This window comes from Lepisma saccharinum, chromosome 2 (assembly GCF_977018435.1).
Source record: "Lepisma saccharinum chromosome 2, izLepSacc3.1, whole genome shotgun sequence".
Lineage (NCBI taxonomy): Eukaryota > Metazoa > Arthropoda > Insecta > Zygentoma > Lepismatidae > Lepisma > Lepisma saccharinum.
Window position 1 is genome coordinate 95,413,750 of NC_139230.1, and position 13,390 is coordinate 95,427,139.

Here is a 13,390-nt window from a genome sequence, read left to right on the forward strand (position 1 = left end):
CTGTCTCTCACTTCTGCCTGGGTGTCCCAACAGACCCTGTACACATCAGTGTACTACAGTTACTTGAACCAATAGATAATATCCTCATACATAGCACTTTACCCAATTTCAAGTAACAATATACCAATTTAATAAAACCATCAAGAAACACCTGAGTTTGTAAAGCAATGGCACCTGATCAAGCAAACCTCTGCCTTACACACCATTTTATTCATAATAGGTACTATTGGATTTACTATGCAATTCGCATGATGTAATTAATAAATACAATAATTGTAAAGTGTGCACTGTACAGTAAGAACATGGCATAAAGACATTAGTTGGACATTTTTTTAAAGGAAAAAACCATCGGACGCCTGGAAGCAGGTCAAACATAGACTGAAGTCACAGCAGTGTTGACTGTGGCACAATCATTTCCAGGCTTTGGTGACAGTTCAAAGACACAGTAGATGTTCATCGTAGGCCAGTACAAGGTTGTAAACGAGTAACAATGCCACAACTGGGCTGATATCTGGCTTTAACTGCACAACGAAACTGGACAACTATCCTCAGAGCTTGCAGCCACCTCAGGGGTTAGTGTTTCGCTCAGCAAACTGTGTACCCGAGACTCAGGACAGCTAGTTTCTATGACAGATGTCCAGTAGTGTATATCCCACTTGATCCAGTGCACGGACGGGCCCATTTACAGTGCAGTCAGCGGCATCGATATTTGACCCTGAATGAATGGAGGAACATACTCTTTACAGAACAATCCAGATTCTGCTTGCAAAATGATTCTCATAGCACATTCTTCATCTAGAAAGAACCTCAAACATGATTTAATCCCAGAAATATCATGGCAAGGGATCAGTTTTGGTGTGGGCAGTCATGTTCAATGGATGTAAGGAGCTGCACTTCTTGCTGGAGGTACTGTTACTGGCCAGAGGTACAGAGACTAGGTACTCCAACAACATATGTGACTTTTCATAAGTGCCTTCAGGCCAGACTTCATCTTCAAGGATGATAATACATGTGCAAATTGAGTCAAATTGGTGGATGACTATCTTGAAGGTCTCCAGACATAAATCATATACACATGATGGATGCAGTAAATGCGGTTTAGAATTACTTAAGTGAAATTTTGAAATTTCGTATTTCCGAGTTGCACAATTTAAAGGTTATATCCTAATAATTTCAACGACTCTTTGTCTTCATTCACTAAGGGTATGGCGTAATTTAAGGTGCGGAGTTTACATTTGCCATTTTGCATACTCAGACTAGAAAAGCATCTAAAAAAAACAAGTCACAAATGTTACTTGATGTAGTAATCTACGAGAAATTGTTAATTATATAAGAATTTCAAATTGACCTAATGAACTTCAAGATACCTTATCTTGCAATAATCTTCCATACGTCAGATAGATTGTTCTGCAAAGGACACTAACAAACCAAACGGATTGAGAGAATTATGTTTTATTTTCCATGTAGCTTCCATATCTCTTGCTTCCTCGATAAAAATAAAAACTGAACTGTGACAAAAACTTGCCTCAGAGCATTAATAAATATGTGTTCATTCAATGGGATTTGTACTAATAAAAATGGCAATTTTTCACGTCTACGGAGAAAAATTCAAGCAGAATTCACGCATAATTCCCGGAATTCAAGGTGAGTAGCCACCCTGATAAGGAGACGATTTGCAACCCGCCTGCCTCCACCAAGGATATTTCCAGAGCTCCACACTGGGGAATGGAACCAGCTACCCGTAGAGATCTTGATCCAACTTGTAAAGAGCATGCTACGTCATTGCAAGGCTGTGTAGCTGTTACGGGTAACCACACCACAAATTAACCTCTTCTTTTGTTAAGGAAGTGATCTTTAATTTTCTTATCTTTGTATGTCTCATTGCACTAAAAAAACAATTGTTCATTTCTTGTATTTTGCTCTATTGTATACCAGATAAAGTTTTGATTAATTTTTGCTGTTTTGTGCAGTTCTGACACTTCATTAATAAAACTTTCTCTCATATCTTAGTCATGCTTAACTTTTGGGCACTACTGTAGTTATACAAATTATAATATTTTTTCACTTTTTAATTATTAACAGAAAATGATTCTGGAAAAATCTGATAAATGAACTGTAAATCAGGATATGGACAGTATTTTATGTGCAGAACCTCCATGATGGCCATCTTGGATTTCAGATGTCATGACACATTTTCCAGCAAAACCCCTAGTAATATATGATTGTGTGCCTCCAAATGAAGGCATCCTCCATACACATGTCTTCCCTTCATTCAAAAACCCAACAAACTTACAAATTGTCAAAAAGACTCCTAAAGGAGATATGGTCTATTTTCTTTGTTAATGTCTGCAGAGGCAGCCACATTGGATTCATGATATCACACAGGCCATACGTCACAATAGTAGGCATCAACAAAATTTCACCAGCAGTAATTTTTTCCCCTTTATATGCCGAAACGTCAAGTAAAGTGTAAAATATTGCTTAGAATCCTTGCAAAAAAAAAGGGTATGAAATTCTTTCACTAGATATATCTCTACAGCAGTGCAGCATGTGAAAAAACTAAGAATATTTCTTTGTTCAGTTTTCAATTCTGAACAAAAAATGTCCATGTGCAAAATTGTCAAAAACCAATTTTAAAGGAGTTATAATTTTCTTTCCTAGTGCATGAAATGGCAGCCATTTTGGATTTATGATGTCACAGAGGTCATACGCCACATTTCCAGGCAAAATGCCTGGTAGTACACGATTGTGTACCACACTAGTAGTGTATCTGCAGTAGTCATTTCATTCAAAAACCCACGGCCTATGAAATATTGAAAAATGCCCCTGGACTATATAGCCTGGATTGTACTGAAGAAAACGAGCTAAAATATGTAACTCTATGATTGACAGTTACTGAAGACATAAATTTTTATTTAAAACCTTGCAAAATTTCAAACTTCCCACTGAAAATGCACTTGGTAGTCAGGCCTTATTGCATAATATAGGCCTGAGTTTAAGGGTTAATACTTTTTCTGTTTGCAAGGAAGTGGAGGAAGACAGTAAGCAGATTGATGGGTCTTGAGGATACGGTGACCTCCCATCAACTGTCATGAATTATGTTCATGAGCAAGTGGGGGAAGAGAAGCACCTATGTATTGCCAAAATCTGGTGTCAAGAGACTGAAGTCCTTATTACGTGGTCTTAAGTATTAAGTATTTTCTCAAATTTCTGAGTACCTTTCACACTCAGGCAAAACAAAGTGCCATTGTTTTGCAACTTGTAGCTTCAAAGCTAGTATCCCCTACAGTTTCCTAGGCCTTCTTCAGGATTTCCAAGAAGTATAAAACATTAGTCAAAAGGTAAAATACTTGAAAGGATAAACTTTTTAATCTTTTCAAGATGGCTGGTTTCATCACTTTGCAGCATGGCAAAGTTTGTGTAATCATTTAATGTTTGTGTTTCAAGAATATATTATTGTTTAATTGCAGTCTGAGTGTCATTCCACTAAAAATTCATAGTTGAATCAAGCCTATGGAAAGCAACATTATGGTCCTCCACTCCAGAGATGAAGGTTTGTGTGTGTTACACTACGATGAGTGGTGAGTGAGTGCAATTTCCTATTGTGTGCATTGTGCAAACATACACAAACAATACATTTTTCAGTCCTACATGAGCACACACATTTTGCTCATACCAGCAAGGATTCACACACTGCGTATGTTTGATTATTTATAGGTTGTAGACAAAACTTTGCTCAATTGTATGCAGGTATACATACTGCAAGAACAGTTTTTCCCAAATTTTAAAAAAATAGTTCACAAAATTACATGCATGCTTTTTCAAAATTTGTGGATGTAACATTACCTCCAAGAGTGGTCTTTGCCAATAGGGATGATGACAAGAGAACCAATTTTCCAGAAACCTATTCTGCAAGATGACTATACTACTATTCTTATTCATTTATATTATTTTTTTTTCTCCACGAAGTACCTACCTATTTTCTGTGCAACTTAGCACAGTTGTAAGAATATGCCACTTCTACATACTAAATTTTTCGCTTGCTTTGGTCTATTGTGGTGGCCATAGGGGGTTAGGTTAATTGTCCACCTCATTTTCTTTTTCTTTTAATGTTTATTATCGAGAAGTAAAGCGTATAAATTTCACCTCTGCAAAGAGTCCTGTCATTCCAAAGGCAAAAAGTACTAAATTATCTCTCTATGACAATTACTTCTTCTGCTATGTTTTTTGTTGTTGTTTTTTTAACATTGTGGCATGCTTGAAAATCATTCACCTGAAAAGTTCCCATCCCAAGAGGCTAAGAAGAGGGAGAGGCTCCTGTCCAATAAACATTAATGTTTAAAACTTCTTGAAAAGTTTGATCAAGGAATAGGAAAATCAGTATTCATTTTTTGCCCTTACTGTCAAATTAAAGAATGCTTATTGGAAGAATTTCCTTTCCTTGCATTACTTTGTGTTCACGTAAGTTCATTGATTTCTGTAATTTGTGATGGAATTAAATTACTGTGAGATTTGAAGGGTGTCTTTTTATTTGTATTAGTTTTTAATCTTTTACTAAACTTTTTTAATGTCCCAAGTTAGAAACAGAATGATTTACATTGGGTAGTGTCTCTTAATGTATGTATGAAAGTTCGAAAATGTCCCAAATTAGGTCACATGACTGTACACGTACAATAAAAAGCAGATTAAATATTTAACTAATTTGACTCTACTATCCATTCCAGGCATACTGCAACTTCTTGTTGCTACTAGTTAGTGGTAGACACAAAAAACAGTACTGTCCATTTCAGACACAATAAATTCAAGTAGAAATAGATAAATGTCATGTGTACCTCTCACATACGGGCATTCCATTCCATGACATTGGAGCAACCAAATGAACTACAAGTCAATCTCTAACTTAACACAAATTCAAAACATATATTCTGTGTACCAAATATTCAAAATAAGTAATATTACAGCCAAGTAGGAGAGATACATACCTCCATTTTACCTGAATATTTAGGATTGCATAAAGAGGCAAAGCTGAGTTTTTTCTGCAAATCAGAGAACTTCTTCATCAACAATACTTTATGCCAAATTTCCTCTGCCTTATTTGCATATAACATATTTTTTGAATTACCAGGAGAAAGTAGAGCAATATGATTTGCAATTTTCATCAGCAGATGCATGTAAGTAAAAGTAAGAGCAAACACAGATTCGCCAATTTTGTTCTTCTGAAATGGTAACAAAATTTTTTTGAATAATTATTTTTGTACACCTAACATAAAGAATAATATCAGAAAAAGAATCAGCTTATTATTAAAATTATGCAAAGCTCCACTAGTGCACAAATAAATTTGTGTCAGTTATACAAGGAATTTATTTTATGCATGGCAAGTTCATAACTTGGTAATTTTCTAGAAGTGGAAAACAGATAAGACCTTTTTCCTAAAAAAAACAACAAAAAAACAAAAAACAAATATGATGCAAATAAAATTTCTTGAGAGATTTACAGATGCAATAGAAAATGTTACAGTAGCAAAAAACATAATCAGAGTGTATTGATTAGAGTGCTTCTTGTCAGACCATTCCAGAAATATTCATTTTCATGTATTGGTCTGCAAATGCAAAAATTATTTTTCTCAATGATGGCAACATGTGTGTCAGTTTGTAAAATAACTTTCTTCTAGAAAGAAATTTGTTTAGAAACAAGAGTAGCTATTCTTCACAGAATTTGGGGCAGTGATTTTGAAAGGTTAGCAACTTTTGTTGATTGACTCTTGTTTTCATCTTATGCAAGGGGATGTAGCTGAAACCATCAACACATTTTGTATCATGTGCTCAATATGAAGGAGCCTTAATTTCAAAACTGTAATAACTCTGAACAACAGGGCTTCATCAATGATGATATAACTCTGTCACCTTGTGATCAAGGTGCCCCGGGTTCAATTGCTGGTGTAGGCACATAGTGGTTCCAACCCAACTTTAAACTGAAGGTTTAGTCCTGATTTAACCGGGTTGACAGTCAGCACTGCACTTCTACCTTGAAGATGAGAGTGATGTTAGCTCTCAAAAGCTTGGAATCCTCTCCACAACTCACCTGGTCAACAGCCCGATATAATCTTTTCAGCATAAATAACATTCTTGTACTTTTGTAAAAAGGACAACAGACTTGATTTGACTATCAATGGCAGCCATGTCATATCACAGTTAAACTCATTAATGTGGATTGTTTGTACTTTACATAGAAGAGTGCATACATTTTTGTTTTCTAGGCTGGACACTTCAGTGAATGGTGATGATTGACTAGAAATCAAGAGTCTATAACATGCTCAAGACCGGATGTTGCAAGACATTTGAATATCTGGTTGCAAGTAAAAATGAGAGGTTGTGCTAGTACTGTGACTCTTGATTGAAGGCAGGAGGAAGAAGGGTAAGGACATGTTCATAGGTTTCATAGACCTTGAATAATGTTTGAAAACATCAATTGGAACATAATGTTCTGAATTCTATATTAGAGAAACTGATGAAAGAAAATAAACAGTGTGAGTGGTGTGATTTGTTTGTCTGTCAGTGAAGGACACACACTTAATGAAATTTTTGACAGTTGCAATTTTGGGGGATTGCTCCTTTTTTATTTTTATTATTAAACTTTGGACATTCATTGCTTCCTGAATTGGATGATTCTCAGACAGCAAGAAGCATATCTCTCAGAGAAGCAAAAACTGTTTTGCAGGTTATGAGAAAGAAAAAGGACCAAGATACATTGAAACGAAAAATGTTAATGTGAATTTTTATAATAGCCTGGATGTTGTTTCAGTAGTCTCTGTAAGAAATGATTTGTGAACTACTTGACTTTTATTCTAACGACAACACTGACCTGCATGGGTTTGGATGTCTCGCAGATGACTGTTATCTCTGAATAATTTCAGCATGATGATTCCAAAAATGAAATTCATTTTTACTCATCACGTCTAGTTTTCTTCAGAAAACAGCAATATATCAACTGCCTTAACTTCATATAATAAAATGTGTAGTTCCATCATCTCCCCAATAAATGGCTCTGTTTAGATAGTGGCAAAATATTGGTTTTCTACAACAAATCCTCGAATTTTGAACTGTAAATGATCCACCTTCAACCTTAAAAAAGACACATTGGCATGAAAATTGTATGGACTTTGATTATGTAGGTTTTATTTTTGAAATCCTTCATAAAAATTTCCTTCACAAAATGTTATAATATGGTGGGTTGATTGAACTTAGTGACGTGTAGAAAAATCCTGACCTAGGGAAAAATCCTGACATGATGGGTAGAAATTTATGTCGTTTCTGTAATCAGCATTCAAAATACTTCCAGAATCACCTATTGCTTTGTAAAGAACCAAAATTTCACTTGCATAAATTTCCTTTGTTGCATTCTGTAATAGGTGTAATGGGATGGCAAAGATGAGAATTTTGATTGTGAAATTATGAAAAATACTGAAGTGATTGGGGAAAATGGATGTCATGTGCATGATCAGCATTCAAAATACTTACAGAATTGCCTATTGGATTGTAAACAACCAAACCTTCCCTTGCATAAATTTATTTTGTTGCTTTAGGTAATAAATGTAATCGAATAGCGAATATGATAATTTTGATAGTGAAATTGTGAAAAATCCTCATGTGATGGGAAAAAATGGATTTCATTTTCATGATCAGCATTCAAAATTCTTTCAGATTCACTTATTGATTTGGAAACAACTGAAATTTCCCTTACATAAATTCCTTTCATTGCTTTAGGTAATAAATGTAATGTAATGGCGAATATGAAAATTTTGATTGTGAAATTGTGAAAAATTTTGACATCATGGGAAAAAATGGATGTCATTTCCATAATCAGCATTCAAAATACTTCCAGAATCACCTATTGATTTGAAATCATCCGAATATTTTTTTAAAAAATGCAGGGCCGTGCAATTATCATACTGAGTCCGAGAAATTTTTTTCACAATTTGTACCAATTCATTGTCCAACTCTATAAGGTATCAGCAGTGTTCATATTTTGCATTGTGCGAATTATTCACTTTTAGCAAATATTAAAATATTTTTATATATTAATAAAAATATAAAAATGTATAAAACCCTAAATTACTTACGACAAGAAAGTATCATCCGTCAATAAATGCGACGTTTCGGGGTCTTACCGCCCCCTTCTTCAGAATTTCCTTAGGCACGTATCACCACATTGCCACGTCAAGTTATATCAAACACGGAAAAGGTTGTGGGTTGAAGTGGTAAAACATAATTGGATAAAACTTGTCCTCGTCAAATATAAATTGATCATATCCCTTACCATCTTACTATAAAGAACCCCCACACAAACTAATAAAAACAGTTAAAACTATAAAATTCCAATCCCTCACACGGACGTGTGGCCACCAGCTGTTACTTCCTTACAGAATGCAGGAACCTGCCACAGACTATTTCCCTCCCAGTTAGCTCACACTCTCCACTTCATTATGTCATTTCCGGGTCAAAATCCCTTATTTCCTGGGCCGCACAAACTACCTCAGGCGTAATTTGGAAACCTATTTTGTTTTTCATTTTACCGATTTCCCATCTTTTAAACATACTAATCCAAATGTCATCTAAATTCCCGTCTTCCCTGTTAAGTTTCTTATTTCTTTCCTTACAAATATTGGCAGCCTCGTATACGTTTCTATTAATGGTTTTATTTTCCCTTCTGATAACTTCTCTTTTCCTTCTTTGCATTTATTGGTGGATGGTACTCGCTTGTCATAAGTAATTTAGGTTTTTATACATTTTTATATTTTTATTAATATATAAAGATATTTTAATATCAGCAGCATTGGAAAAGATACTTCTTAAAAGTAATTCAGAGTTACTTGATAAAGAAATTCAATTACTTCTGCTTCCCCTTGATTCATATGTTTGTTCAGTTATCAGTAGCCGTCCCTTCTTGTGGGCGAAGTTTTAATACTACTTAACAGAAAACACAAAAAGAAGGGTTAAGGACCTGATTTACACCATGTATAGTTTACAAGATATTGCGATTGTGACTTTCCATTGTTTCACTCCCATAAACAAATAGACAGACCAATTAATTAATACTGGATCAAAACAAAACAGTATTTCCTACATCTTATAATTCACTAAATTTTATCTCTGCAGCTACATAGTAACTGATGTATGGATAGACAAATTTCTGTTTTTCACAGCTTGACAAATCAGCCAATCATGATAATTTATGTTACACTTAACTGTTATTTGGTGGATCTACCAATCCAACAAATTCTATATTTATAGTTCTACTAGTTTCTTGCACATTAATATGGAAAAGTATGTAAGTAAGTAGTGTGTGTGTGTGTGTGTGTGTGCGAATGGGTGGGTGTGTGCACACAAACACAATTATTGTACAAAAAAAACAATAAAAATATGAAACTCTCAATTACCTTGAAACAGCATTTGCCTCTTGGAAAGCAACTTCCACAATTACAAGGATCAAACTGAGTCAGAACAAGTTGCACATCTTTTTTCTCCAACAAAGTTTTATATATGTCACATTGTAAGTCACTTAATTTACACAATATCACCTACAAAAGAACAATACATTCAATTAATGGAAGGATGAAATTGAGATAAAAGTGCAAAGTCAAAGCTAATAATTCTTACATAATTATAATTTTATTCATGCAGCTGCATGCCTAGGCAGAGAAGGGGGTTTGTGGTCATGACATATAGAACTAGCATTCTGATGGATATGGTTGAGTAGATCATGTAGATAAAAAGTTCCAGATACAGGGGTGGGACAAAAATATGGAAACACCACATTGAAGTAACAGGTTGAATTGATGCATATTTGCCTCCTGAAATTGGATGTGGTGTGACATGTGTTGCTTTTTCCTATACGATATGAACCCTGTGAAATCTGTAGGAGACTGCAGTTGTTCTGTGGACATCATGCTGTGCAGTGAATAGTGAATCATGTCTAAGCTTACAGAGTTTCAAGGAAGGCAAATTGTTTGTGCCTACCTAGCTGGTGTGCCTGTGACCAAAGTAGCCAGTAAATTTGGAGTATCGAGAGGGTATGGCAAAATATAGTGTTTCTGGAAAACATCACCAGGGAATCAAGTGTTAACTATGTGACAAGAGCTCCACAAACATTAAAAGGGATTTTGAGCAGGAATATGAAAACAAACTGGTAAACCAAGTGCCATGAAGAGCAAAGAATGATGTAACATACGCAAATTGTCAACTGCAAGCAAAGGAAGACTGTCACCTGGTCCAATGAATTGTCCATCATGCTGCTCCCAACATGAGGACAAGTTTACATGTGGAGACCACTGAATCAAGCGTACAACCAAAACTGTCTCATGCCAAAGGTGATGGATGCATGGTGGTGGTCACCATACCATGGTTATCTACAGGCCTCATTCCCACCATCAAACATAGTCATTGTGAAGGACTATGTACACATTTTTGAGAGACAAGGTCCATCCCATAGTCCAGACATTTCTCCTGCAGGAGACACCTTTAACAAGATGGCAATGCCCAGAATCATACCACTGGAGTTGTCCAGTCATAGCCTGAGGTACATGAAGGTACCTTCCCTGCCTGCCAGTTACAACATCAGTTACAATATCATAGAGCCCCCGTGGTAGGTTTTTGAGAATACAGTTCAGTTCGGTGCGGTTATTCACCTTCAGCATCCCTGAAGGATGTGAAACAAGTTTTGCATGAAGAAGGGTATAGGATTGCAATACCCAATATTCAAACCCTATATTTGTCCATTCGAAGGTGAATTCACACAGTCTTGATTGCCCATGGTGTTGCTACATGGTATTAGATGAGAAATTCAGGCTTTTACCAGGTGTTTCCATGTTTTTGTCCAACCCCTGTAATCTCAGTAAATGTTTTCTATTTTCACTTATGTTGATGAGCTGAGATGTAGAGAAACGTTTTGAAGATAACACATCTCCTTTGTCAAATTGATTCCCAGAATCATTTACACTAAAAATGTTTCACTGTTCAAGATCATTAAAATGTAAAGAAACCAACCATGACACACATGGTAAAAGCTAAAAGAAGAAGCACACAACACAAATCGAAAAATGAGGAATGAACACACTGGCAAAAGGAGCACAACTAGTTGGAGAAAATATCCTATCAAGGCCTGCACATAAATACATTGGGCAAGACAAATTCACATTCAGAATTCAAGGCCATGTCATCTATATTTGTGTGCAGAAAGTGTACACTATCTTGCAGTAGAATAACATGGATTGAAATCTGATAATGATGAATCTCCAATGACGATTTTTGAATCCACCCTCACACTTCTATCAATGTCACCTCACTTCTTCAAAGTGTTTCCATAATTTTGTATACAAAATTCAAACTCACCATAAAACTTAATAAACTCCAATTTCAATGTAAATAAACTTGTAAATATCAAGTATTATATAAATCTTGTAAAATGCAATAACAGTGGGCCAAAATAAAAATTTATTACAGATGGCCATGGAACAGCAAAAAATTGGCAGAGATATCTGCATGGCAAAATGAATGATTCACTTTGTAATTTTTATATTAATATATTCACCTATCATCTTTATTTTTGATTCTATTTCATTTGCATTTACTACTTCACAAAAAGCATTGGGTGTGTGGCATAGCCATTTGCTTACACAAGGATCCAGCAATGAATCCATAAGCAAATAGTCTCAATTTGGACAGTGCTCTGACCACCACCATCATTGTACAAATGGTAACATCTAACAATCTCATTAACATCTTGCTCCTTATTTGCACACTGTATGTGCAACAATTTTGAGATGTATTTGATGATGAGAATTCCAAGTCAAAGTCTATGTAGTACATTACAAACCTTATCTGTTTTTTTGGGTAGCTCTTTTGCAATTACAGTTTTTGTTCTCCTTAGCATCCACTTCATTCGAATACTTGTTAGGATATCTTTCATGACTCGGCCTTCAGCAACCATTCTCTTAGTGGCATCTTGTCGAAGTCCTGCTTCTATAGGCCTATTGAAAGATACAATATGTATATTCAGAAAATATACATCTTCAAAAATTCTAAACTTTTAACCACACAGTACTTTGATTAGAAACTTCCACATAAGCATCTATTTCACAGGTGTAGGTCATGTGACCTACAAATTAAAATACTAGTTTAAAAGCACTTTTGCAGAAAAGTATGCTAAAATAACAATGAAATTTTGGGTAAAATAACACCAAAAAGTAAGAAAAATTTTGGAAATAAGTAACACCAAAAAATCAAGGAAGAGCTGCAAGCACCTGCACAGCAAGATATGAAGAAAATTATGCAAAATATATTCAAACCTTGCAGCTCTTCTTTCTCCACTTCAAAATCAGCTGCTGGGCAGAGGATAATACTGTCAAACTGGTACTAGAGTGATGGCTGACAAAGTCATAGGAGTTTTTACTTGTTAATTGAAGGGAAGATACCTACTTTTTGCTGTTGTGTCCACACTTGTAAGGAAAAAAACAAATTTTGCTCTTATTTGGTATCCCATTCTTCCTGCCTGACATTAACAACAATTCCCTAAGAAATTTGATTTTAGTTTACAAGTGTGGATACAACAGCAAAAAGTATGTATCTTCCCTTCAAATAACAAGTGAAAACTCCTGTGTCTAAATAAAGTCACACAATTATATTGGGAGACAAAAAAAAGCTAATAGAACTTGTCACACCTGTTACATGTGAGAGTAGACTGCAGCCTGAATGAGCACAGTTGTAATCATCATACACCATTGTGTTTATCTCCTCAAACATTTGTTGGCACTATTGTGTGTGTCAGGGATGAGGGTGGAGTTGAATAGGCTTTCAGTGGGGCCTTTGGAAAGGACAAATTCATGCAATTTGTTCAGGTGTGTGGTGGATAAGTCAACAGTGGTGGGTTTGTAGCTGGAATAATCAGAGAGCTGGCGGGAGGCTTCCGCCACATAGTCTGAGGAATTCATGACTGCCGTGGTGGGCCCTTTGTCAGCAGGGAGGATTTTGATATTAGGGTTGCTACAGAGGTATTTGAGGGCTTTGTATTGGGCTGGAGTCAGGTTGTGGTGGGAAGTGGTGTTTCCGAGGTAGGAACTGTCGGAAATGTTGGTGATGACTGCGGTGATGTACCTTTCAAGGGGGTGGTTGTAGGGAAGGGGATTTTGAGGGGAGGGGGCAGAACTGGAGAAGACTGGGATGTATGTCAGGCATGTTGGTATCGGAGGGGTGGGGTTGTTGGGGCAAAAATTCATGCATATTAGTCTGCAGGTGAAAGTTTGGATGTCAAGTAGTATGTGAGTCATTCCATGCGAAATCAACACAGCCTTTGACCTGACCATCTCCGATTTTCATGAAATTTGGGAAGTTGAAA

General features: G+C 35.8%; 1 protein-coding gene across 2 annotated transcripts in view; it reads right to left on the reverse strand.

Annotated features, from left to right (window-relative positions):
• LOC145984103 (DNA excision repair protein ERCC-6-like 2) overlaps window positions 1–13,390 on the reverse strand; it is a 206,071-nt gene that overhangs the window by 63,424 nt on the left and 129,257 nt on the right. Inside the window, exons 7-9 of one of the 2 annotated variants that reach the window (XM_083117522.1) lie at window positions 11,873–12,026; window positions 9,438–9,578; window positions 4,983–5,090 (exon numbers count right to left, since the gene is read on the reverse strand). In XM_083117522.1, coding sequence (XP_082973648.1) covers window positions 4,983–5,090; window positions 9,438–9,578; window positions 11,873–12,026 — 403 coding nt within the window. Of the gene's footprint in view, window positions 1–4,982; window positions 5,217–9,437; window positions 9,579–11,872; window positions 12,027–13,390 lie in introns of both variants that reach the window. The other variant, XM_083117521.1, reaches the window with a different exon arrangement.